We start from the raw sequence: 27,600 nt of genomic DNA, 5'->3' as shown, positions 1-27,600 counted from the left end.
CTCAACTCAATCCGATAGACCACCCGGGGCACATACTCTCCCTCTAACGCACTCGTATAGACTCATTACCCCCCAAATCATGATCTTTGGAAGTTGCAACTCCTGTAACCTCCTGATCAAGCGGGAGCATGGTACAATGTCAAATGCCTTACGAAAGTCTACAAAGAAAGTGTAGACTTTCTAGTGCCTTGACTTTGCCTCCTCAATGATAGCCCTCAAGGTGAAGATGTGCTCCAGAGTGGAGTGCTATCTCCGAAAACCTGCCTACCCAAGAGCCCGTTGTTCATGACCCTATGTGTGGCTGCTGATCTCTCTCTCTAGTACCGACCCACATATCTTAGCCAAAGTGTGGCCAATCATGAGAGTACGGTAGTTCCCAGTATCCATGGGGTCACCTGCCTTGTGTATCAGTACGATGGTGGTAATGTTAAAGGTAGCCAAGAAGCCATGGCATACAGTATGGTTGAACATCTATGCTAAAATCGGGGTCAAGACCTCCTGCCCATGTGCAAAGTGCTTAGTGTATAGCCCCTCATGATCTAGAGATCTCCGATTATGAAGCCGGAGAAGAGTACCCCGTACATTCCGTGTAGTGAACAGATGGCATGTAGTGGGCCTGGGCATAGTGGTCAGATCAGGTGGTGTCTGACCTAGGACATCATAGAGAGAGCATGCATATGTGTGCCAAACATCTGGATTTGTGATGGGGATGGGCGGCTTCCCCTCCGATAGAAGCCCTCATCTCATAGAAGGGTCCCCCCCTGGATCCAATCACCTCATCCATCTTGTATATGAGGAAAGCCAGCTTCTTACGCCGTGTCACTCGGCGTGAGATCCACCATGCCTTTGGTGCATCCAAGTGTCCCAGTGCTCGCTCACGTGTAAGGTGGGCTCTGATCTCTTAGCACTCGTCTTCCAACAAGGGGTTCTAGGGCATCCTTTTGTCTAGGACGCATGCAGATTGAGCCGTGGGATATGATATGGTGGCAGCCTGTTGTATCACACCCACACAAGGGTATCTGAGGTCCATCCTGTCTCCAAGTAAGACTGGAAGCTCCGAAGCCAAGTGATTCACGTATATCGGGTCAAGAAGATGGTCAAAATGGATTTGGACACAAGATGCGGGGGGGTCCTCCTCATGGTTGGCATGGTGGCTGAAATACGAAAGGCAACGAATGAGTGGTCAGCCCCGAGCGGAGGAGGGGGGGGCACAATGTCCACCTAAAAGGCCTTTAAAGGGCCTCTAAATTAGCTCTTTTTCCCCCTTCATTACACTGTCTACTTTTGTCTCCAATTTTTGTCATCATTCCACCATGCCCGCTCAACACTCAAACAGCTTCCAAGCCAGCCTCCCCACCTCTTCCACTCACTTTTTCCTTTGACCTTTTCTTTCTCTTGCTAGCAGGCCACGGTTCTGTTTGACAAAGGGCTACGGATTCAGAAGGCAACCATTTGGTCTGGCCAAGAGGGGTTCACGTGGCAGCACCCTTGACACCCTTAGCTATCTAGATCTCCGTCTCCATAGAGGACAAACAAGAAGTAAAAAAAGCTATTCTCTCTTCTTGAAGTGACAACAAGTTCAAGATTGGGTCCAAATGAGTTCGATCCTTGGAAGGTGACCACATCCAAGATGTCACAATCCATGGGAGGGAGGCTTTTCTACTCCAACTTAGCTCCTTGGATACACTCATGCCTAGGTGGAGCTTGGTCGAGTAGAGCCAAAATTACTTTGGATCTTATTTGGATTTCTTCATCCGATGGTATCACAATTTTGTAGCGGATCATATGGAGACAACGCATCACATACCTAGGTATCTCTTTACTTTGCACTTATCAAACCTCAGTAGTCTCAAATGATAGATTTTCGAAGGTGAGGTTGATTGTAGCCAACCCGAACACCCTACCAAAGGAGGTACTTCTAAATCCTGGTGGGAGGTATCTTCAGGCAACAAGTCTAAGTTTCAGGTCTGCCAAGGTAGTGCCTATGTTGTAGACAAATGGATCACCTAGCCACGGCCTACCTTGCAAGCCCTCCCTCCTCTCGGCCCTAGGCCCCACGGACTGTCGACGGGTGGGGCATGGAAGGCAAAATCTGGTCTCCACACAGTTGAGAGCGACAGGCACCTATGTTGCAAACCCCTTGGTTCGCCCCTTTAAAGGGTGTTTGGATAGAGGGCAAGAAAGTCCACAAGTGTGTAACAAAGAACCAAAATAGATGGCCTGTAGTAGGCGGCAATGAGCGAAGATGGGATCCTGGCCAAAGCCTCTCCATAAAGACAATTGGAGGTGCCTCATCCTAAGTGGCTGGTTTCTCTAGAGAGGGAGGAGTTCTTCGATCTACAAGCAACGTGGTGCCTCTAAACATTAATAAGAGTATAAGTTTATAATGCTATGTATGTTCCCGCACACTACCAATAACTAATAATTTTTCTTACTCTAGAGCCATTACATCAGTTATCATTAAGTTAAAAGAAAATACCCCATGTCCTTATCAAACATGCACAACGCAGTCAGGCAGTATGCTAACCTAGTTCTGATGTTGAAACTTGCATTACTACACTGTTTTTCCGAAATTCACAACCTTTTTCTTTGAGCTGCGTAACAATCTGTCATACACACAAATTACAAAATTGAGCGAATCTCATTACATTGTTAGAAATCGAGAAATTTTTCTTTAAATATTTGCAGCTATAATATTAAAAATTTCTCACACACTTTTTCCACGTAAGTTTGCGAACGACCTTTCACAGTTAGCCATTGTGGACGTCCAAATATCTGCATGCAATATCCAAGGATGTTGATCACAGTAACAACATCAATGATCATGCTCACTTCACCCGTAGCTATGCATTTCTTACACTTTTCAATGACCATAATTGAATGCCTTTGTAAAAACTTTTCAAAAGCACAATCTCAATTTGAAATATAGAATTTATTTCAGACTATCTTTCGGTGTACCATGTTCCGACTATCATCTTCATTCATTGTCATTACATATTATCTCTCCTCTCCTCATTGAGACAACCATTAAAGTGGTTGGTAAAGACAATGTGGTGCAAGTCATCACCAACAATGTCTCCAATTGCAAGAGAATGGGAAGTCTCCTTGAAGAGAAGCATCCCAAGATTTAGTGGATCCCTTGTGCTTCACACTCTCTTGATTTGATGATGGAGGACATTGGGAAGTTATCGTGGGTGTGTGTGCTTGAGCAAGCAGTGCAATTAGTGAATTATATTATCCGTAAGCCACATGCACTAGCCCCATTTAGAAGTGTAGGCCATCTTCTCCCTGTTCTAGTGATGCCCTATGGGCCCTAGTATGTGCCTTGTATGCATAGTTATAGGCACTTAGTGTATTTTGTGCCTTTTATGCCACATAGGACACTTAGTCCTATGTGACACCTAGGACACATAGCCCTAGGGTCTACCTACAAGTACTATGTACTTTTCTTTTCATTTTATCCTAGTTGACGTAACGGCTGATAACTATCGACTCTTGTACCTTGTACTTGCTCTCTCATTTATCGATCCTATAGTGGTATCAAAGCCAAGGTTTACACTTGTCTTCCAGCTCTCCTCAGCCCCTTGAGCCCTCCATTGCTCATTGGAAGTCTGCTCCTCTGCTCGTCGTCACTGCTCCAGCCTATTCGAGGCTCTCCAGCTGCTGTCCAAGGGTTCCAGAGTCTTTTGGTCGCCACAAAGTGCCTCATTGCTGTTTCCAGGCCGAGGCGACTGCTTCTAGGCCCCAGCTGCAGCATTTTCGATGTCTTCTACAGTACCCATGGCCATTTGTCGCCACTTTTGTACAGCAGATCTAGGCGCCCAGCTCCCGTGACCTCTCCAGAGTCATCTGCAGGAGACGTCCTGCTATCGCGACCTGTTCAAAGCCCTCCAAAGGAAAAACTAGCAGCCACGCACTCAGTTCGAGGTGTCTAAGGGCTGTTCCAGCTACGCTCCAGACGCCTTTTGCACTTCAACCTGCTGCAGCAGCTCCATGGTCTGTTATACTCTACCTACAGAGGTCTTTTAAGTCTCAGCCCTAAGCTCAGAGGACCAGAAGCTGATTCACAAGCAACATTTGCAGTCTTTTACTGTTTTTGACAGTTTTCACTGTCAAACCCTAATTCCAACAAAAAAATTCAGAGCTTTTGACATCTGGACCTTCGACCTGTCAATACAACACCTTGGACAAGGTGGACAACTGAAATCATTCCAAAATTTGAAGTTTTCAGTCAATTTCAGGTTCAGGACTGTCACGTTGTGCCACGTCATCACTCAGGTCAACAAAATTTGGGGCTTTTGTGTTGGGAGCTCAATTTCAGCTGGTAACCCTGTTTCTATACCTTGCTGCACATACTTTCAGTCTATTTGCTCTCTCTATTTCATCATCTCAGCAAGAAAAGGGACCGTGTTGCCTTGAGGCCCATTTCAGTCTCTAATATCTATTGTTAGCTCACAGGTGTTTGGGACAGCAAATCTTTTTTTTGCAGTTTAAAGCCTTGAGGCTATACTTTGGTCACTTTGTCAATGCATTTCTATCAGTACTATTTACAATGGCTATTTACAATGGCTGGGAACAATCACGACTGATTTGGCATTCTTCATGAAGATGATAAGTTGGATGGGACCAACTATCCAGTGTGGTCCTATCTAATGAAACATATTCTTGTTGCAAGGCACTTTTGGAATATTGTTTCTGGGGTTGATCTAAGGCCAGCCAATGCTACAGTGGTTGCCTCTACTGCTGGTCCCTCTGCAGAGGGTACTGCTACTGATGCCTTATCTTCTAGCACCCCTGCTGTTACTCCCCCAACTCAAAAACAATGAAGATGGGATGCCAGAGATGCAAATGCACATTCTTGTATTGCTTTATCATGCAAGAGAATCAATATTTCACACATCCAATTTTGCAGGTTTCTCTTCCAGCAAAAAATAATCCCACTATTCATGATGCAGTGATTGAAGAAAGAGCTGTCAATAGACAGCAAAGGCAAGTTCCCAGATGGCTTCTTGATACATTAAGGGACAGCAAACAAGATCAACCTTTTGCTGCCCGGACAAGATCAGGGAATAGACAGATGCATGGTCACTTTCTTGAGTTTGCACTCCTTGCTACAGCTTGCAATGAAGAGCCTTTATGCCATAAAGATGCTTTTGACAGCAAAGAGTGGATGGATGCAATGAGAGCTGAGTTACAATCCATTGCCAAAAATGACACCTGGGAATTAGTAGATCTCCCTCCCGGCAAGCATGCCATTGGTACCCGTGGGTCTACAAATTAAAAAGGAAATCTAATGGCAATATAGATCGACTTGTTGCAAAAGGGTATGCCTAAAAACAAGGCATTGACTTTGAGGAGACCTTTGCTCCCACATCCAGGATTACTACTATTAGATGTGTCATTGCCATTGCAGCCCATCACCATTGGCAAGTGCACCAGCTTGACATCAAGACTGCTTTTCTTCATGGGGATCTGCAGGAAGAAGTTTATGTGACACAACCTCCTGGCTTTGAGGTTGTTAGTTCTGAAAACAAGGTATGCCGGCTTAGAAAAGCCCTTTATGGTTTGAAGCAGGCACCCAGGGCATGGTATGCCAAAATTCATGCACACTTACTATCCCTTGGTTTTCAGAATAGCCCCACAAAACCCACTCTTTATGTCCGTGGGAGTGGATCTGATTTTTTAGTGCTGATTTTATATGTGGATGATATGCTCATCACGGGCCCAGATACTCAGCATATTGCAGCTTTCAAGGTTGATTTGCAGCAGGTTTTTGAAATGTCAGACATGGGACAGCTCCAATATTATTTGGGCATTCAGTTTGCTCATGTTGAGGGGGGTATCATGATGTCACAGTCCAAGTATATTGGACAGCTCCTTAATCGTTTTCAGTTCGAGGATTGCAAGCCAATCTCTACTCCAGTGGACCTTGGCTTCAGATTTTCAGCTCATGATGGGAGCCCACTCTTTACCAGTAGGCTGTTGGATGTCTCATTTACTTATGTCACATCAAACCTGACTTACAGTATGCAGTATCTTAGCTCAGCAGATTCATGCACATGCCCAGTTCACAGCATTGGCAGGAAGTGAAGAGAGTTTTCAGATATCTCAGAGGCACTAAGGATTTAGCTCTCATCAGGGTTCACTTATCATGTATGCTTACACGGATAGTGACTAGACAGGTTGTTGCGACACCAGAGTGTCACATACCGGCAATTGTTTTTTGCTTGGCAATTCATATATCTCTTGGCTTAGCAAGAAGCAACCAACAGTTGCCACATCTAGCTATGAGGCTGAGTATAGGGCAGCCTTCACTGCTACAGTAGAGTGTGTCTGGCTTCAACAATTACTTACAGATCTTGGTATTCGCCAGACATCCTCCACTATGGTCTACACTGATAGCTGGAGTGCTTTGGCCATTGCGCGTAACCCAGTGTTTCATGTGCGTACCAAGCACATTGAAGTTCACTATCATTATGTTCGAGAGTGGTTGTCAGCAGGAGACATAGAGTTGTCCTATCTTCCCACAGAGGACAACATAGCATATATGTTTGCAAAGGCACTTCCTCGTCCCAAGTTCGAAGTCTTCCGACAGGCTTTACACTTGGTTTCCTTTGTTACATGATCTGACATACCTTGTACATTCATAGGTGGCTATATCCTTTTGGATGAACATGTGCCACCATGACCAAAAAATACCAGGTATTCTAAGACATTTCCAAAATACTTTAGCCCATACCATGGAGGGGGGTTTGTAGGCCATCTTCACCCTATTCTAGTGATGCCCTATGGACCCTGGTATGTGCCTTGTAGGCATAGTTATAGGCACTTAGTGTATTTTGTGCCTTCTATGCCACATAGGACACTAAGTCCTATGTGACGCCTAGGACACATAGTCCTAGGGTCTACCTACAAGTACTATGTACTTTTATTTTCATTTTAGTCTAGTTGACGTGACGGTTGATAACTATCCTACAAGAAGGGAGTGCAAATAGGAGCTTGTGAGACCCTCCATGACGCGATCGGCTACATCTTCTTGGTTCTTAGCTACATGGGTCTAGTGCAAGTGGGAGCTTGATATTTGAAGACACAATTGGCTATATCTTCTTGGTTCTTAGCAAGTACGATTCCATTCATGAAATTGTTAATAGTTTGTCATTTTTCTTTTGAATTTGAAACAGAGCGTAGACTCTAGAGTCTAGTATCTAGACTAGTCATGACAATCTGTTGCCTTACAAAGGGCTCAACTTTCGAAGGTTGGTTGACACCAAAATATAGCCTTCACCATATGATGACTAGTTCATGTTAGTTGGCCTGGATCAACTCGAGATTGCCTTCTAGACAAAATATTGAGGGGTTTTTTTATGACAATCATTTTTGGAGCATGAAGCCCTCTGCATTTAGGTGTCCATAGAGCCCTTTTACTTCACAATTCAACTCTTCGACCATAAGGCTTGTTGTATGGGCCTTTTAAATGAGTTCATGTAGAAGCTTCAAAAGGCAACATAGGATTGCCCTATCCTCAACCAGAGCATGTATATATATAACTTTTGTAACTTGCAACTTGTAATACTAAGTTCTCTCAGCTCTAACATCAAAGTTGGTTCTTGAATCATTATTTCTATTTCTAAATTCTGAGGAAGAATGACATCTTACGGATTTGGAGGAAGACGTAGGATTGGTTCAATAGGCCAATACATGTTGTTGCACATATGCTCCATCCCTTTTGAAGGGAGCCTGCTAAATGGAACAATCAGGTGCTTGTCAATGAATGGACTACATACTTGGAGCGAATGCATCCCATCGGTTCAGAACAGGTGAGGTAATTAGCATGCAGATGCTTTAGTACTAACTTCTAAGTGGCCACATGTATACTTCATGAATCATGATGTATCATGTGACATGGTTCAGGTTGTAGCTTGTAATTACTAATTTTATTATACATATATAGTCTTTTTTGTATTGCAATATTGAAGAACATAATAGAATTTTGCACTTACATCCTCTCGCAAGACTACACTTCGGGTCCAATTGAGAGGATTATGAAGCTTGTAAGACTAGAATATCTCCAATCATACATTTTCAAATTTTAGTTGCTCTTAGTCATTAATATATTATATAAGTTACAAAATTTTGAACAATGACTCTTTAGGCTTAGGAAGTGACTTATTTATGCTTTGTTGATTGTGTAGGGTTGAGCACAGAGCAACAATAGGTTGAGATATATGTAAATGTCATCCTAGGTCTACTTAAGACGTGTAATTTTCAAAATGGAGCCAAAGCAAGTCAATCCTGACAAGCTGGATATAAAACCTCTCGATCTGTATATCATTCATCGAAGTTGAGAGAACTATGAAGCCTACAATTTTCTCAAAGAGGATATGCTCCAACTTTGGACCTAGACACGTTCGATGGCTCGAGCTCGTGTACCACGAGTACTTGCTGCTGCTGCAAAGGATACACATACACCCACCATGGCCTTGGGACTATCACAGGCTCCTCCTTCGATTCGTTGTTATCAGCATTCAGCACAAGGGTCACAAGGAGTATCACAAGAGATGAGTCTCGTGGGATAGAGCTAGAGCAGCCCAGAGAGCAAGAGGAAGAGGTAGACACTACAGACTCGAAGGAGTTAGATCAGATGCAAGCCAAGGACTAGTTCGAGGATCATACGTCATCTCTTCAAAGGGCACATCATCTCTGATCACAGCAATGAAGCACGTGATATTACACTAGCTCCTGGATTGGGCCCTAGCACTAGAGTGTAGGCCACTGAGGCTATGTTTCTAGGCTCTAGCAGGCTGCACTAGCAAGTAGCTACTCAGCGCTCATTGCTACCTATATGACATGTATTACATTTTTTTATAATTCATGAACTTTTGATGATTGAACAATGCAAGTGATCCATGGACCATCTTGTGTATTTTCAAATGGACATTAAAATTTAAACGTGAAAGTTGAATCTTGACTTTAAATTTTAAACTATGGTAGATGCACCGTGGCTAATATCTATGTCTTCATAATATGTAACATGTTATATTTAGGTGTCTACTCGGCAATTGTCACTGTCCCTATGTGTTCGAGAGAAAGAAAGAAAGAAAGTTTATTAAAAGTCTTCGAAAGACAGAAGGGTCTATGAGACTAATCGAAACTCATGCAATGAGCTAAAAGGGTGGAGGCTCTAAGCAGGCACCAACACCCATAACAGATATAAAGTAGCCATAATCATAACGATACCAATATGTTGAGAGAATCTCTAAGCTCATGGAGAAGATGGGAGCTGGCAGCACTGTAATGATCATCTAGAAGCTAGTGAGGAGGTCAAGCCTAAGAGGGAGTCGATGATGCATGAGGCCGTGGTGGCATAAAGCCTGTGATAGAACATTGACGGCTGTCGGCATAAATCCAACACTCTGCAAAAAGCAGAAGATTAGCAAAATTTTGCCCAGAAATCACATACTGCTCATTCACATCTCACTTCTTTCCTTAATGTGTACAAGTGCATAGAGAGAGATGTAGACAGTTATTGAGCAATGTTCTAGAGAATAGAAACAATAAATATATATTGTTCCAAAGATGGACCAAAACCTTGTAAAAAGGTGTGCACCATATGCCACCATCTAAGAGCAAGGAGTCGTCTGGATGTGGGCCCCTGTCTCACAACAAAACTGCTCTCCTCCCCGTGGCACCTTCAAAACAATATCAACCTATGTGCTCTCCTAGAGTTTCAGTGGACTGCATAGTGACTCTTTGCTGCTCTCATAGACAGCCAATGGTGAGGCATTGTTTGCTCCTGATCCTTGACCTCCTTGTTGCCCCTCTGCAGCTAATGGTGAGGAAACAAGTCCCCCCATGTTCTTGTCCTTGGCCTGTGAGAGGCCCTCAATCCATCCCTGCCTCCTCACATGGGTGAGCACACCCACAACAACTCTATGATACAGGAGATGCTAAGTCTAACAGAAACCTCTGTTTTGAGATCAATTTCAGCTCTTTCTATTGCTTCAATCAGATTAGAGAAGTTCAGCGTTGTCTTGTTGAGCCTTCTGGAAGGAGCTGTGCAGTCACTTTTACTTGCAGTGGATTCTTGCTTCGGTCAAAGCTTTTGTGCAAAGTAATCTATACTATGAACCTTGTTGCATTTGCTACACTTCCTATGCAAGATTTTTTGTAAAGAAGGTTGTCACATTTGTCCTCTACGAATTGGGACTTTTGCTCCCTCTGCCTTTGCATTTAGGCCGTCATCCTCGGATTTATTTTAGTTTAGTTCAGTTACAGACCTTGTGCAGGCTCTTGACCTTGTGTGGTCAAAATCAAACATTTGCACTTGCCTTCGTGCAATCATTTGATTCAGTCAGTTTTCTTTGCGTTCTTTGCATTTGTGCCTGCCTTAGCTGTAATGGAAAACAGTAAACTCTTTGGCATGCTTGCTCCTGAAGACAAGCTTGATGGCACCAACTACTCCATGCGGTCATAGATGATGTGTCATGTGTTGGTGGCCAAGAAATTCTGCAATATCATTGCAGGTTTTGAGGTGAGACCTCTGTCACACAGACACCTGCCATTGCACCGTCACTACGGGTGGTGGTAATGTTGCTCGACACTTCATCTTCTATCACTGCTGCCCCAGTGCCTCCAACTCGGGAAAGTCTAGATAGGATGGGAGAGCTGCTCAGGCTCATGCCTATATCAGTTAAGAGAATGATAATCCCTCACACCAGGTCTTGCAGGATTGTAAGGATGCTTGGAATAAGTTAGCGATACACAATGAAGCACGGGTTGCATATTTCCGGAAGCAAAATATGCCTTTTAAGATGGATGAGGGGGAAAGCATAGATGCCTATCTGACAAAGCTCAAGGACTTCAAAGAACAATTGGCCAACATTAATGAGGTCGTGCCACAAAGTCAGATTGTCCATGACATTGATTCGACTTCCTGACTCATATAAAGGGTTTGAGACCACGTTGAGATTGGTAGCCATGGCCAATCCCAACTATTATAGCTTTGATCAGCTTGTCACTTTAATGTTGCAAGAAGAGCAAAGCCGTGCTAATCGGAATGCCTCTATTTCAGCTGATCACAGCATTTGCCACCCATCATAAGGGTGATGCAAAAACAGCAAAGCCTTGAGGGAAACCCAAGCATAATCGCGCTAGGATTTTTTATGCCAAGCATGCACATAGGAAAAAGAAGAGATGCAACTATTACGGAAAACCAGGTCATGATATTTCAGAATGCCAAAGCGCATAGAATCAGACAAGAAGAAGACACAATCTAGCCTTGCAGTTACTAATGCTCCATCTTCTCATGAGAAGATGAATCAACCAATGTTGCTCATCATGATTGGGCCTTTGTGGTTATGTGCCAGTACAATCCTTCTATTCATGGTTCATGCATGGGAGTTTTTGATGCATTCAATACTTGGTACTTTGATAGTGAGGCTTCTAAGCACATTGCTTCTTGTAGTGGTGCTTCTAATTCTAAGCACATTACTTCTTGAAAGAACTTGCTTCTTCTTGCATGATGCATTGCACGAGGGCACTGTGACTTTTGTCAATAATGCATCTTATGCTGTGAAGGGCATTGGCCAAATTGAGCTTACTGTAGCATCAGGTGATCATGTGTCTCTCCAGGATGTATTGTATGTTCTTGGAATAAAAAAGAAACTCATATAAATTTCAGCCATTGCTACATTCCGATACAGAGTCGTCTTTGATAGTTACCGCTTGATAGCATCGACCAGGGGTCTATATAGACTAGAATCCTATGACAATGACAAAAATATTGCAACTCTTGCAATAAAGGGCTCTGTGGTTGCAGACACTCATTTGTGGCATGAACATTTTGGGCATCTGAATTATGACAGCCTAGTCAGATTGCATTCACAAAATATGGTTGTTGATCTCCCAAAGATGCATGCATTGTCGCAACATGTTTGTGATGGATGCCTACTAGGGAAAATGCATTGGCTTTCTTTCCCTAAAGATGGGAGTGTTGGGGGAGCCCGTAAGTTGCATTTGGTCACAGTGATGTGTGTGTGGATAACATCTCTTGGGTGATATTCATACTTTGTTACTTTTGTGGACTGTTTCACCGTGCATACTTTGGTTTACCCATTGAAATTCAAAGTCAGATGTCTTTACTTGCTATAAGAGATTTCTTGTCATGGTCGAGAATGAAAGCGAACAGAAGCTTTTCACACTCTGCACTTACTGGGGGTTTCACTTCTTATGTCTTCGATACGTTGTTGCCCTTGTTCAATCTGCATCGCATTTTGATGAGTCAATGGAGACTCCAACTCAGTCACGAGCGGGTGCTTTACAGCCACAAACAGGATCTGATTTTCAGCCTGAATTGACTCACACTGATCACCCTACCATGGATTAAGTTCTGATCTAAGAGAAGGCGGTCATACAACAACAAAAAACTGTCCCTAGAGCTTAAGCCTTTGTTTCGCCACACAAGGTCAGCCTCTTGTCACATGCAAAGGACACTTAGTGGAGGTTGCATTGATTGCTACTGTATGCAATCAAGAGCCACTATGTCACAAGGATGAATTTGAGAGCGAAGATTGGATGGGTGCTATGAAATCTGAGCTAGACTGAATTTATCAAAATGGCACTTGAGCGTTGTGTGACTTTGCCTAAGCGCAAGCATGCTATAGGCACTACTTGGGTATACAAACTCAAAAGGAAGGCTCATGGCAGTGTTCACTACCATAAGCCTGCTGTGTTGCAAAAGGCTATGCTCAGCCACAAGGCATTAACATTCGCACCCATGTCACGCATTACTACCATCAGGTGCGTCATTGCCATGTCAGCCCATCAGCATTGGCAAGGGCATCAGCTTGACATCAAAACTGCGTCATTCCCAGTCTGGGAGATTATTAGCAGCATCGTAGGATGGCACATTTGGACCTCGCGCTACGCGCAGATCCTCGGTGGTACCTCCCTTTCGACTGCCAAGGTCATGGCCGACATCTGGAGTGAGATTATACACACCCTCAGAGGCCAGTGGGACCAGATACAGGGAGTCTCCCGGGCTGGCCGAGAGAAGCGGAGACGTTTCCTCTGTGATTGGCACACACAGGGCCTCTTCTTCGAGCATACCATACCTCGCAGGGCCTTCAATGGCGCTATTCACCACCTCTTTGGCTGTTCATTCACACTCGCCTGATCCCTCCGTGAGAGAGAGCTTTACTTTTTTGTTTCCTTTTTGGGCTGCGTCCGATTTGTGAACGCAGTCCCGTCAGTTGCAAAGCTCACCTCATGTATCTTGTTTTCGAAGTAATATAATCAGCACTGTTTTTTCGGCCAAAAAAAAACTGCGTCATTCCCTCACGGAGATTTGCAAGAGGTGTATGTCTCTCAGCCTCCTGGTTTTGAAGTCAAAGGGTATGAAAATAAGGTATGTCGGTTGCACAAAGCACTATAAGGTTTGAAGGAGGCACCCGAGCATGGTATGCCAAGATTCATACACATCTTATCAGCCTTGGTTTTCAGAACAGCCTATTGAGAGCACTCTCTACGTCTGCAAAAATGCTGCCAACTTGCTGATCTGATTTTTTACGCTGATGATATGCTCTTGACTGGATCTTCAACTCAGTATCTTGCAGCTTTTAAGGCTGGTTTGCAGCAATCATTTGCCTTGACAGATTTGAGCCAGTTACACTACTATCTTGGCATTGAGTTTGCTCATGTTGAGGGAGTATTATAATGAGTCAGTCCAAATTAATTGGGCAGCTCCTACATAGATTTCAGTTTGATGAGAGCAAACCAGTTTCTACACCTGTGGAGTCTAGTTTCCGTTTCTCAATGGATGATGCTGTTGAGCCCTTTGATGCACTCTCTATTAGCACGGTGTTCGATGCCTGATGTGTTAATGTCACGTGGCCAGATCTTCAATATGTTGTTTCACAGTTGAGCAGATTCTTGCATAGTCCCGGTACACAGCATTGGCACGTTGTGAAGTGTGTCTTTCGATATTTGAAAGGCACTTGAGGTTTGGGCCTTCTCTAAGGTCATCATTCTTCTTTTATGCTGCATGCTTTTACAGACAATGACTAGGCTGGATGCCATGACACTACAGTGTCACATAGTGGCTATTTTATGCTTAGAGATTTGTGCATCGCTTCGTTCAGCAAAAAGCTGCCTACAGTCTCTACTTCTAGCTATGAAGCTAAGTACAGGGCAGCTTTTACACCCACGGTGGACTTTATCTAACTACAAAAACTACTTATAGATCGTGAAGTCAGTCACACATCTCCTGACATTTATAGTGCTTTAGCCGTTACGCAGAATCTAATGTTTATGCACGAACTAAGCACATTGATGTTCACTATACTCAAAGAGAAACCGTCAACAAGGGATATTCACTTGTCTTATGTTTTGACACAAGACAATTTGGCAAATTTCTTCACCAAGGCGCTTCCATGACCCAAGTATGAGGCTTTTCGGCAAGCTTTAGACTTGATTCCATTTGGTACGCAATTCTACCATCATTGTACGTCCATAGGTGGCTATATCCTTTTGGATGAGCATGTGCAACCATGGCACTAGTTCCACGTATGGCCTTATAGGTTTAGTCCCCGGTATGGCCTTATAGGCTACTAGTACTAGTTAGTTCTAGTCCCATTTGTTCATTCATAGCCCCATGAGTTGATCACTCTAGGGTTTTGGGCAGCCTTCCCAGGCTTGTAATTTTAGTGTATTGTTTGACTCATTTCCCTTGCTCTCATGCTTCCCTACACAAACTTTGGAGATGCAAGTACGTTGGATGGTACAAGCTACCGCTTTGAAAGATGAAGATCCAAAGCCAACTAGTGGTGAGAAGGATATGGGAGAAAACGAAAGCGTGGAGCTGAAGCCTCAGGACTATAACGACACTTCGGGAAGGGTCGTGACTCACCTATGGATAGAACGGGGCCCTCATCATACTATTGGTACAACTATGGACACTACCCTACCACATACTCAGCTTGCGGTGACCGGAGGCTTGGATCATCCTAAGAGATATGTATGAGACCAATATTGAAGCCGAATTCCTTAAGCTCTAGAAGATTGTTCCACATGAAGATTGCAAGGGATTCAATTTAAGTGTACATCAGGAAGCTGAAGGTAGTGATGGGCCAACTCTCAACATTCGGTCAAAAGATGGAGACATGTTCAATGGCAAGCTTGTGCTTTTGTGATGCTTCCCTGGAGCTAAGGCTATTCATAACAACCGTGCACAAAGCTTGTGACCTTTGAGGAGCTTATGCCATTGTTTCTGCAAGAGTAGGCTCAACAGAAGTATGAAGGATCCCGACATAAGGCATTCCTTGCTAAAGGGGAAGGCAAGGGCAAACGTATAAAGGGTAAGCCCCAAGGTGACAAGGATTCGAAAGAGAATAATCAACAAAATGTGAAAAAGATCAAGAAGAAGAAGATTTTCTTCTATTATGACAAGCCAAGATACTTCGCAAAGGACCATCCAAAGAAGAAGGCGGACCATAAGAAGAAGATGGAAAGCAAGCACAAAGAAGAATCCAAGTCAAAGACTGCAAGGTTGCCACAAAGGAGCTCTTCACAGTCATGAGAAGATGATTGGTATACTAACAACGAGGCCTCAAAACACATGTCAAAGACAAGAATTGTTCAAGAAAATGGCTTGAAGTTCTAGAGCATCCATCATGGTGGATGTGCAATGTACCATGCACAACGAACATAGATAAGAACAAGATATTAGCAAATATCTCATGTTTACCTGATTTGTACAAGAATTTGCTATCTGTCAATAAGTGGGCCAAAAGCAGGATGACGGTGATCTTTCATGATGAAGAGGTAATTATTAGATACAAAGAGACAGACAAGAGTGCAATGTTGGTACAAGGAGACACATGGATGTCAAGACTATGGCATGACATGTTCGGGCACATCAAATACTCTACACTAAAGGAGATGCGCAAGGCTAGTCTGGTGGATGGGCATGAACAACTTACAAGCAAACACGAAGTCTACGAAGCTTGCATGGAGGGAAAGGATCACTAGGAATTTCCCTACAGAGGCCACAAATAGGGCAACACAGCCATTCAAGTTGGTTCATCCACACATGTGTGGAGCCTTGCCCATGAGATCATTGTAGGCTAGGGCAAGCAACAATGGAAGCTCAAAATGAAGGAGAGAAGACAAAAAACGAGATGCTGTAATGAGTTGTTGCAATACTGAGAAGGGAGTCTCAAGAGAGAGCCAACATAACAAAACCCTAGGGCTAAGTGCCCTAATTGGACTAAGTATCCTAACTTTCCTAAGTATTATATGTATTAACTGTACCAACTGACCTAACTGACTACAAGGCACATACCAAGGAATGAGTGGCGCCTATGGATAGCCCATAGAATGGCCTACAAACCCCCCTCCATGGTATGGGCTGAAATGGCTCAAGATACCCGAATATCTAATGTCATGTTTCCACATGTTCATCCTGTAGGGATATAGCAACTATGACTGTGCAGAGTACAGTAGATCAAGTCACAAAAGGTACTAAGTTTAAAGCTTTCCGAAAAGCTTCAAACTCAAGTCGAGGTAGAGTCTTCGTAAAAAGATTTGCCAAGTTGTCTTTAGTGGGAACATAAGACAACTAAATATCACCTGTTGATAATCTCTCTCTGACATAGTGATAGTGAGCCTCAATATGCTTTGTGTGAGCATGAAAAATTGGATTCCGTGCAACAGCCAAAGCACTTTGACTATCAATGAAGATGACAGTAGGAGCAATCTCACATGCATAAAGATATGCAAGTAACTTCTGGAGCCAAACACACTCCACTGTAGCTGTAAAAGTTACTTTGTTTTCAGCTTCACAGCTAGAAGTAGCAAGTGTAGTCTACTTCTGCTGAACCAAGAAATGCATGAAGTACCAAGCATGAAATAGTTGCCACTATGTGACACGCATGTTCGGACAGCTGGCCCAATCAATATCAGTGAATCCATGCATAACAAGTGAAGAATCAGCCTCATAAAGGAGGAGCAAATGCTGAGTGCCTTTGAGATACCTGAAGACACGCTTCACCGCATGCCAATGGTGCATAGATGGGCTATGCATATATCTGCTCAACTGTGAGACAACATACTGTAGATCAAGTCTCGTATGGCATAGGTAAATCAAACAACCAATTGCCTACCGATGGAGAGTGACATCACATGTACCGCTGCCATCCTCAGAAGAGAAGTGAAAACTAGGCTCTAATGGTGTGGATACTAGCTCGCAATCCTCAAACTGAGAATGCTGCAAAAGCTGTCCAATGTACTTGGGTGTAGTGACATCAAAATGCCCCCCTCACTCCTAGTAAATTGGATGCCCAGATTGACAAAATATGAAGAGGGGAGAGAAGAAGAGTGGAGATGGGGAGAGAGGGCACAGCTAGAGAGCACACCACAAATGACTAACTGTACACTAGATTTAGTTAAAAAAATAGAATATATACAAACCCATTTAGGGTTAGGGTTAGGGGATCTAACCCTTTCCTTTATAGCACTCTATAAGGTTGGTGCTATGCACATATGATCACGTGATGGTGCTATGTGCACATGATCACATGATGTTGAGCGTGAACTCTCAACACCTTCCCTCAAGATCAACATCATGAAGTAGGCCTTCCATCAAGATGATGATTCTGGGGAATCGAAGGACTAAGCATTACATTCCATCACACCCCTTTAATGGGAATGTCCTTCCTCTGCATCAAACCAAGAGCTAGTCGATGTTTCTTGAATAGCTCTTTAACGAGTGGTTTGGTAAAGATGTCTGCAACATTCTCTTTGCTATCACAATGCTGCAGTGTGATGTCACCAAGTAACATTCTTTCTCTGATGAAGTGCTCTCTGACATCAATGTGCTTTGTCCTGGAGTGATGCACTGGATTCTTGGCCGATGCTTGAGCCGATTCATTATCACAGTATATTGTTATTGGCTTTGACTCATCAAAGTAACATGTTTCTGACAATAGTCTTCTGAGCCATATAGCCTCACATGCACCTGTAGTGAGTGCTCTATATTCAGCTTCAATCGAAGACAAAGAAACAGTTGGCTATTTGTTTGACAACCATGATATAGCACCTTGACCAAGGAAAAATGCATATCCCTGTATCGATCTCCTAGTCTCATGATCTCCGGCATAGTCACTGTCACAGTATCCATGCAACCGTGGATGACCTCCTTTGTATTCTATCCCAAGCTGTCTTGTACCTCTGATGTATCTCAAGACTCTTTTGGTTGCATTCCAGTGAGACTGTTTTGGATTTGCCATAAACTGTGCTAGTGAGTTTACTATATAACAAATATCTCGCCGTGTGATTGTCAGATATATAAGAGATCCGATGAGCTGCCTATAGTATCTGTCATTGACTGTAGGCTTTTCTGAATCTTTAGTAAGTTTCAAACTCTGTTCCATGGGAGTGGCTGCAATCTTACAATCTGCCATATGAAACTTCTTCAGGAGACTGTCAACATACTTGAGCTGACTCATGAATGTGCTATCTGAATCTCTCCACAACTCAATTCCAAGACAATAGTGCATAAGTCCAAGATCTTTCATGTCGAACTCTGCAGATAAGTCTTGTTTCAGTTTTTTGATGAAGCTATCCTTGCTTCCTGTCACAATCAGATCATCTACGTACAAAAGTGCAATAGTAATGTCTTCCCCTTGAACTTTGTAGTAGAGAGTATGATCTGCATTGGACTTCATGTATCCCAAATCAGCAAAATACTTGTCGATTCTGCTGTACCAACTTCTGGGTGCTTGTTTTAAGCCATAGAGACTTTTCTTGAGATGGCAAATCTTATTCTCCTTTCTTGGTTCAACATAACCTGCTGGTTGCTACATGTAGACTTCCTTTTCTAGATAACCATTGAGAAATGCATTCTTGACATCAAGCTGATACACATTTCATCTACTGAGTGTCGCTAGTGATATCAAGAATCGTATGGAATCCATCTTTGCTACTGGAGCATAAGTCTCATCATAGTCCTAACCATATTGTTGTGTAAATCCTTTTGCAACTAGTCTGGCTTTGTATCTCTGAATACTACCATCTGGATTGTACTTCACTTTGTATACCCATTTGTTTGCTATGGCCTTCTTTCCTGGTGGAAGGTCACATAATTCCCAAGTATTATTCTTATACAAAGCATCCATTTCTTCATTCATAGCAGTTTGCCATTCTGGCTTCTCTACTGCGTCTTCGAAGTACACTGACTCTTCAGTAGCCATGATGGTAGTCATAAGAGCATAGTTGGTAGTTTCCACCTGAATTGCTTTGCCTTTTTGAGTATATGTCCATCTGGCTGGAGGTCTGCTTTCCCTAGTAGACCGTTTGAGCTGCTGTGGCTCTGCTTGGGGTGTTGTTGGCAATTCTTGCTCTTCTTCATCAACCTGTTTTGTAGATGACTGTGAAGTCGATGCTTCTATCTCATGTGTAGGTGAGGTTTTCCATTCTGATTCCTCATCAAAGATTACATCTCTGGAGATAATGACTTTGCGGTTGATGGGATCATATAATTTGTATGCTTTGCTTTCTTCACTGTAGCCAACCATGATGCATTTGCGTGACTTCGCATCCAATTTCCTGCGATGATCATCATGTATGTGGGCATATGCTATGCAACCAAATATGCGGAGATGCCCAGCGTGTGGCTTGTGTCCAGTGAATGCTTCATAAGAAGTCATACCCTGTATCGGTTCGGTAGGGAGCCGATTAAGCAAGTAGTTTGCTGTAGCTATTGCTTCTGCCCAATATTGATTTGGAAGATGCTTTTCACTAAGCATTGCTCTGGCACTGTCTGCTAAAGTCCCATTCTTCCTTTCAGCTTTCCTTTCAGCTCTTGCATTCTGCTGAGGAGTATCTGCACATGTGAATTGTCTTCGAATGCCGTGATTTTTGCAAAAGTTCATGAATGCTGAAGACATGTATTCACCTCCTCTATCTGATCTCATGACCTTGATCTTTCTGCTTGTCTGGTTTTCTACCATGGCTTTAAATTCTTGAAATTTGGAAAACACTTCAAATTTCTCTTTCAGAAAGTAGACCCAATAATATCTGCTGTAGTCGTCGATGAAAGTCAAGTAGTAAAGTGAACCATTGATGCTCCGGGTCTGGGCATAACCCCATACATTTATATGTATCAAATCAAGAATACCTCCGTACATGAGAGGTACTTCTAACAAAGTTGGTTCGCTTTTTTTTGCCGAAGCAACATGCTTCACAAACTTTTCCAAGAAACTATAGCTTTGGAATCCCAATTGCCATATTCTGATTCCTGAGATCTAACAAGTACTTGAAGTTGACATGACCATATCTCTTGTGCCATTTTGCAGATAGTGGCATCTGTTGCGGTTGAGCTGACATGGCATGCTTATCTGGTACTGTAGCTAGCATTCTAAATAAGTGTCCTTCCTTGACACCTTTTGCTACTAGTTGACATCTTTTGGATTTGTCTTTGATAGTGCATTCATCACCGTCAAAGATGACTTTGTAATTGTGTTCCGTCATTTGACCTACTAACAAAAGGTTCTTGCTGAACTTCGGAACATAGAGCACATCTTTCACTAATCCTTTTGTACCAATGAGATTGTTCATAGGGATAGCACCTGTCTCTTGAGCCGGATTCGGTGTATTGTCTGCTATGTAGATGACATTCTTCTGTCCTTCTAATGGCTTCATTTCTGTGAACTATTCCTGATGATTTGTCATATGAGATGATGCTCCGCTGTCGATATACCAAGGATCATGTTCCACTGCTTCTTTTGATGTCTTGATTGTGTTCAGCTATCCTAGCATGACATCTTCCACATTCTGCTTGATCATGTGATAGGCATACTTGTCTTTCTTATCCCATTTTGCCTGAGCTTTGCCTGAGCTCGGGCAATGGCAAGATCTGCTACTGGTGCGAAAACTGTATGTGTAGATGTAGATCCCGTTGTAGATCCCGTTGCTGGTGCTGTGACAACAGATGGAGTAGAGCTACTGGTGGCTGGATTGTCCAATGGTCTGGGTGTAGACCCATCGACATACTCCCATTTGTCCTGAAGTACAAGAATGGTCTCCATTTGTTATTTTCATGTACCGTAATTGGAGTTGTCTAACTTAGCAGATGCCTCCAGATTGAGGTTGCTAGTCGACATGGTGCAAGAAATTTACTCAAAAGTGTCATGAAAATCTCTGTATGAATTAACTCCAAATACACTGACTATGCCAAGTGAAATCTCCGAACCGTCGGTGAAGATAGAACTGCAATATATAAAGTCTGATCTGTATTACAAGGCTTGTGGCAATGATGCCGGGAATAGCCAAGAGGCTTTACAAGGCTGAAATGATGTGCACAATGCCGTGAGATAGCCCCGAATAGACTTTACAATGGTGGCATGTATGTGTGAAATCAAATGCTATCCACCCACCGAAACAATTTGCAATGCCTCTGTACTCTGAAGTCTACTAACTGAGAAACGTAAGGTTTTAGGTAATGTAATGATGTGAAACCGTATGTGAGCGTATGGACTGACTCCGAGTAGGTACTAGTCGGGACTTTCGGGCATGGCTTAGATTGGCAACTTGGGAAAATTCAAAGCGTCCCCTCTATGGCGATCTAGTCTACTCTGATCTAGATCTATACCAACCGTCGATCAATGAAAGAACAGCAAATAATTCCTTTTCTTTCGTTCTTTTTAAGTGTTGGGTCAGATGCGTCGATGTAGAGGCAAATGTGCGTGAAGGAAGTGGTTTTGTTGGCGAGGCTCAAATGTGAGTGTAACTTGCACCGAAATGTGCGCGTGATGTGACGAGCACGTAGAGCATGAAAAAACGAGCGACTTTCCTTTTTGGAGCACCCTCAAATTCTTCCAAGATCAAGAGATACGACTTGATCTAGGTGGAGGGGCAAAAGGAGTGCAAATGGTGCTCAATGATGATGTGTCACTGTGGGTCACATGCAGTGATGTGGCACTGTGCCTAGCAAGAGGTGTGCTAGTAGAGCCCTATGCTGAGGTGGCAGGAGTGGTCACATGAAATGACTGTGGAGCACTGTGTGCGCCTGCAGAGGTTAGTGCTGACTGGACAGCTGAGGTGGCACAGATGATGGTGTCAACAGATGATGTGGCAATGCTGACGTGGCAAACGTTGATTGGTCAATGATGATGTGGCAGTCTCACGGGACTGGTGATGTGGCCTGAGTGGCGTGTCAGATAAGGCTGGCGTGGCACTTGGAGATAAGGGTACCATGTGGAAACCTGTTGATCACACCTTGGCTAACCTAGACTGTGTTAGATATACCGCGGTTAAACCTTACCTGGGTTGACTTGACCAACCTTATCCTTGACTGGGTAAGAGGTTAGGTCAATTTTGTGCCACATGTGATCAACGGAATCGCCTGACGGAATCTTTGTAGCCCTAACGGAATCTTCGCAGCCGACGACGAAATCTTCGAGCTGAAGGTTCTTGTTTGGTTAGGTGAAGGTCGTAGGCGCTTGTTTGAAGAGCTCCCTGCAACCGGGAGCCTTGTTGTCTCGTTGCTTGGAGACCCGTTGGTCGGCTGTATAAGGAGATGTGAGCTTTGTTGCAGCTCGTCACCGGTTCTAGAGCATTGAAGACTGCCGTGGAGAGCGGTTGTAGATCATTGGAGATGACTATGTCGTAGAGGCCCGTTGTTGAAGGGTCGATGGGCTGCTTCTAGTCAGCGTTGGCGACTGCACTTGCTTGTATGCGGCACTGTGTGGGGAGCCGGTTGGGTTGTCGAAGGAGAGTTGTTGGAGGCGTGAGGCTTGGAGCTCATTGTTGACAAGGCGGCCGTTTTGGAGCTTTGGTGGTTGAGCACATTGGTCGCCTGTGGATGCTGGCTGCAGTTGTTGGAGAGGCTGTGAGACGTGTTGAAGGAGTCTCATGTGCCTTGGCGCTGTGCTGGAGAGGGAGCTGCAGAGCAGTTCGATGATTGAGGCGTTGGCCGTGCTGGAGTTGAGGTCTTGCTGGAGAGGATTAATGAGCCATTGCAGGTCGCGGGCATGGAAGGAGACCCGTGTGAAGGTGTTGATTGCGGAGAGCCTTTGCTGGTCAATCGTCTGGTGGCGCAGAGTAGTTGCTGTTAGCTATGGAGCATTCCTTGAAGCCCTTCGTTGATGGAAAGTCCCGTGTGCATACTCTCGACTGCAAGCTGGTCGTCGTGCGGGTTGTGTAGTTGAAGGCAGAAGCTATATGGAGCCTTAGAGCTTTGTTAGAGCCGTTCGTTGAACCCACTATATGGAGCTTGCAATAGAAGGTCGAGTTGGCCGGCTGTGTATTGCTTGGAGTAGGAATCGTAGATGCTAGAGGTCGTAGTGCAGGATAGGACTTGCAAAGAGACTCTCTATCTCTGACTCTCTCACATGATGTTGAGCGTGAACTCTTAACACAGATAGTAGTGCAAAAGACTAAGATCAGACATAGCAAATGTATGCTGCAAATGAAGTTTAAAATCTGCAATTTGCAGAGCATGTGCCCCAGTCACAAGCATGTCATCCACATAAAGGACTAAAATCTATCCCACGGTTGCATATGTAAAGGGTAGCCTCTGTAGGGCTGTTCTGAAAGCCAAGTGTGAGCAAAAGAGTATGAATCCTAGAATACCAAGCCCGAGGTGTCTGCTTCAATCCATACAGGGCCTTTTTCAAGCGGCATACCTTGCTTTCAAAACCTTCAACCTCAAAGCCAAGAGGTTGGGAAACATATACCTCTTCTTGCAAATGCCCATGAAGGAAAGCTGTCTTGATATCAAGCTGATGTATCTCCCAATGAAAGGGGGCAGCAAAGGCAATAACAATGCAAATAGTAGTGATCCTGGAAGTGGGAGCAAAAGTCTCCTCAAAGTCAATGCCATGTAGCTGAGCATAGCCCTTAGCAAGAAGACGGGCTTTGTAATGGTCCATTGAACCATCAGCTTTGCATTTGATTTTATGAACCCACTTAGTTCCAATGGCATTCTTGCCAAGAGGCAAATCACACAACTCCCAGGTGTTATTCTAATGGATAGAATCCAATTCAGCTTGCATGGCCTTCATCCAACAATCATTCTGAAAGACATCTTGATGACATAATGGCTCTTCATTGCATGCTGTAGCAACCAAAGCATAAGCAACAAAACTAGCATGCTCTTTCCGGAAAGCTGCTCTAGTACGGGCTGGCAGAGGAGTATCTTGTTTGCTGTCTTTTAATGTGTCAAGGAGCCAATGGGATACCTTTTTCGGCTCCTGTATTTCAGCTCTTTCTTGGTTAAGAGCCTTGTGCATAATGTCATGATCAGGCTGAGGCAGATTAGGCTATAAATGAGGCATGAATATCATGCTACACATGTGGCTGCAAATGACCAATAGATGAAGGAGGAGCAACCTTAGATGTGACATCATCATTAGCATCTAACGGAAACAAAGACATCAAGCTGTCAAAGAGATCTGTTGCATCAAGTATGGGCTGTTTTTTATAGTCTAGCAAAGGCATAGTGGAGGATTCATCAAATACATCCCTACTGACAAACACTTGCCCATGTTGGGTTGGTAGAGCTTATAGCCCTTGCTCTCTGAGCTATACCCAAAAAAAATGCATGTGATAGCTTTATCATCGAACTTGGTGCGTGTCTGAGAAGATACATGGGCATATGCCAAGCATCCAAAAGTCCTCAGGTGAGAAATCCTTGGCTTATGACCTGTCCAAGCCGCATAAGGTGTGATGGTTTGCAATGCCTTTGTGGGACATCTGTTCAAGATGTAATTAGCACACATGACTGCAACCAACCACAACTTGTTAGGCAAATGTTTGCCTTTCAACATGCACCTACCTATCTTCATCACCGACCTATTTTTCTGCTTAGCCATGGGATTTTGTTGAGAAGTATAAGGCATCGTGCACTAAATGATGAATGCCACAGGAGGCCAAAAAAATAGCAAACTCCTTTGACATATATTCAACCCCCCTGTCAATATTAAGGTGAGCAATTTTCAGCTACAGTGGAGTGTGTTTGGCTCCAGAAGTTACTTGCATATCTTTATGCATGTCAGATTGCTCCTATAGTCATCTTCACTAATAGTCACAATGCTTTGGCTGTTACACGACCATCTCACTGAATTTACTCTTGTGTAGGAGGCAAAGTACATGTAGTAGAAGATGCAACTGCTCCAGAAGTAGCATTAGACCCATCACCTGATGAGCCTGAAGCATTACTTGTAGCACCAGCTGCATTGCCTGTAGGCCTAACCTCAAGGCTTGAAACAATGTGCTACAAATCATTGGCCACCAATACATGTCCCATCATGTATGCCGAGATGGGGTAATTTGTGCCATCAAGCTTGTCCTCAGCCCCATGCATTCCAAACAAATCATCCTTGCTGCTAGTCATGGTACTGAAATTCAAGACAAATGCACCAACTGGCAAGGCAAATGAGAGGAAGGCAACCTCTCCAAATCAAGTGACAAAATTCTGCTCAAGCTTCAAAGTTTTTCACTACAAAAGACTCTATTGTCTCAAACCTGTAGGGAAGGCAACACGGGGCCTTTCCAAAATGCAAATGAAGCAGAAATTGGAAAGAACCAATGCAAGAAAGGCTTACCCAAATGTGTAGCTCGAAAATATAGTGTGGAAAAGGCTCCATATATGAGTAGAGGTAGCCACCCTTGGAGGAGAGGTGAAATGGACAGCAAATGGCAATGAAGGGTACCAAGAGAAAGCTGGAAATGAGAATTACAGCAAGAAAGAAAGAAAGAAAGAAAGAAAGTTTATTAAAGTCTTCGGCAGACCGATGGGTCTATGAGGCTGTGAAAATCCTGATACAACGAGCTGTGGTAGTGGAGCTACTAAACGAGCGTCCGTACCAATGCAAAATGCAAAAAATGCAAAAAATGCAGAATGGCAGTACTAAGTCCTAAGTACAAGATAGTCATGTCGATGGTCGACTATATATCAATCTCAGCATCATCATCAATATCATCATCATCCCCAGCAACAGCAAGATATCAGGATGGATGAGGATGTGGAGGCATGAAGTCGGCAATAGAGTGTTGTCGGCCACTCAGAGGTGCAGCCCTGGCACGTCTCCTGGTCGTAGCTCTGCGTCTAACCAGGGCTACTGTGACCCCCGTCGGTCGGGCTCCAACTCTAAACAAGGAGGGGATGTCTCCAAGTGTGATCTGTGTGTCGACCCTCTGTCTGAGCTGTCGGGTCACGGGCTCCGGGTCACGGTCATGTCGAGGCCTCGTCTCGTTGGGGTCCATGTGATCTAGCTGAAAGAACACCGTGATAGAGCTCTGAGAGGGATCAATCGAGGAAGAAGTCTGCTCCTGTCTCCGTGCTCGGAGTATCCTCTCGCGGTGTCTAAGTGCCTCATGAATGAAACCTGCCAAACATCGCTGGTCTGGGTAGGAGAGGAAATGGGCTAAAATCCCATAACTATCTCTAAAGAGGCAGTGGAAACGTCCTTGGATCTCATAGTACACAGGACACCTGAATGTGCTCCCACAAGGAGGAGAGCACCTCAAAATGAGCAGAGAAGGATCCAATGGTGATAATCTCGCAGCCCGAGGAAAAGAATGGCAAATGGGCTCAAGGAGAGGTCTCTAGATAGCAGTAGCAAGCTCCAAATGGCTCCAAACACAGGCACGCTTCACGATACAACACCAGACAGCTCCGAATTGAAGAGAGCATACATCTCAGGGGTTTTAGAAACAAGCTGAGAATCAGGCACCACCTCGTCAATATTAGCCAATTTCTCTTTCGAATCCTTCACACAGGTAAGATAGGCATCCATGTTACCACCCTCTTCAAGCTTCAAGTCCTTCAACTGCTTGCGGAGATAGGCAATCCGTGCCTCATTCTGCACCTAATATAAGGATGCAAGCTGATCCCACGCTTGCTTTGTTGTCTTGCAAGACCAGATATGAGGGATGATGACCCTTTTCACAGAGAGAGCAATCAAGGCATGTGCTTTGGCATCACCTGTTAGGACACTTAGTCCAATTAGGGCACTTAGCCCTGGGGTTTTGTTATGTTGGCTCTCTCTTCAGACTCCCCTCTCAGTTTTGCAGCAATCTATTACAGCATTTCGTTTTTCTCCTTCTTGCCTCCATTTTTGAGCTTCCATTGCTTACCATAGCCAACAATCACCTTCCAATCAAATTACTTTTAACTTTTTTACCTTCATAGATGATTTTAGTAGAATTAATTGGGTTGTTGTTTATCTAAGACTAAGTCAGACGATACAACTCAAATATTGGATACTTCTTTTCTACCTTAGGATCTTTTTGGACTCTAGGATCTCACGAGTATCGCCAATTGGAGGGAATTCTACCCAACCCACTTGGCCTGATATTTCCTTCTCAATTGGACTGCTATACTTTCACAACCGAGAGAGACTTGCTAGAAGGCGTGTTTGCGAGCACTACAATATCTTAAGGGTACAACCACAATTTATGGGCTCTTGTGCTGCACCAAAATCGAGTTTAAAATGTATTGCGATTCAAATTGGGACACTCAATACTAAACATTCTACTTCTAACTACTATTTCTTGCTGGGGTCAAGAGTCATTTCGTGTCTCTGCAGGAAAGCCTCCAAC

At 43.8% G+C, this 27,600-nt stretch overlaps 1 protein-coding gene across 3 annotated transcripts in view; it reads right to left on the bottom strand.

Moving 5' to 3' along the window:
- The window catches only part of LOC147881759 (uncharacterized), a 112,876-nt gene that overhangs the window by 61,307 nt on the left and 23,969 nt on the right, over window positions 1–27,600 (bottom strand). For all 3 annotated transcript variants that reach the window (XR_015543928.1, XM_087401393.1, XM_087401394.1), the window contains 2 exons: window positions 2,716–2,775; window positions 2,528–2,606 (listed from right to left, as the gene is read on the bottom strand). Coding sequence is in view for 2 of the 3 variants with exons in the window: in XM_087401393.1 (XP_087257519.1) it covers window positions 2,528–2,606; window positions 2,716–2,775 (139 nt within the window). In the remaining variant the exon portion in view is untranslated. The remainder of the gene's footprint in view (window positions 1–2,527; window positions 2,607–2,715; window positions 2,776–27,600) is intronic.

This window comes from Dipteris shenzhenensis, chromosome 30 (genome assembly GCF_047967505.1).
Source record: "Dipteris shenzhenensis isolate YYH24624 ecotype China chromosome 30, Dip_SZ_1.0, whole genome shotgun sequence".
NCBI classification, from domain to species: domain Eukaryota; kingdom Viridiplantae; phylum Streptophyta; class Polypodiopsida; order Gleicheniales; family Dipteridaceae; genus Dipteris; species Dipteris shenzhenensis.
This window is presented reverse-complemented; position numbering and strand designations above follow the sequence as displayed.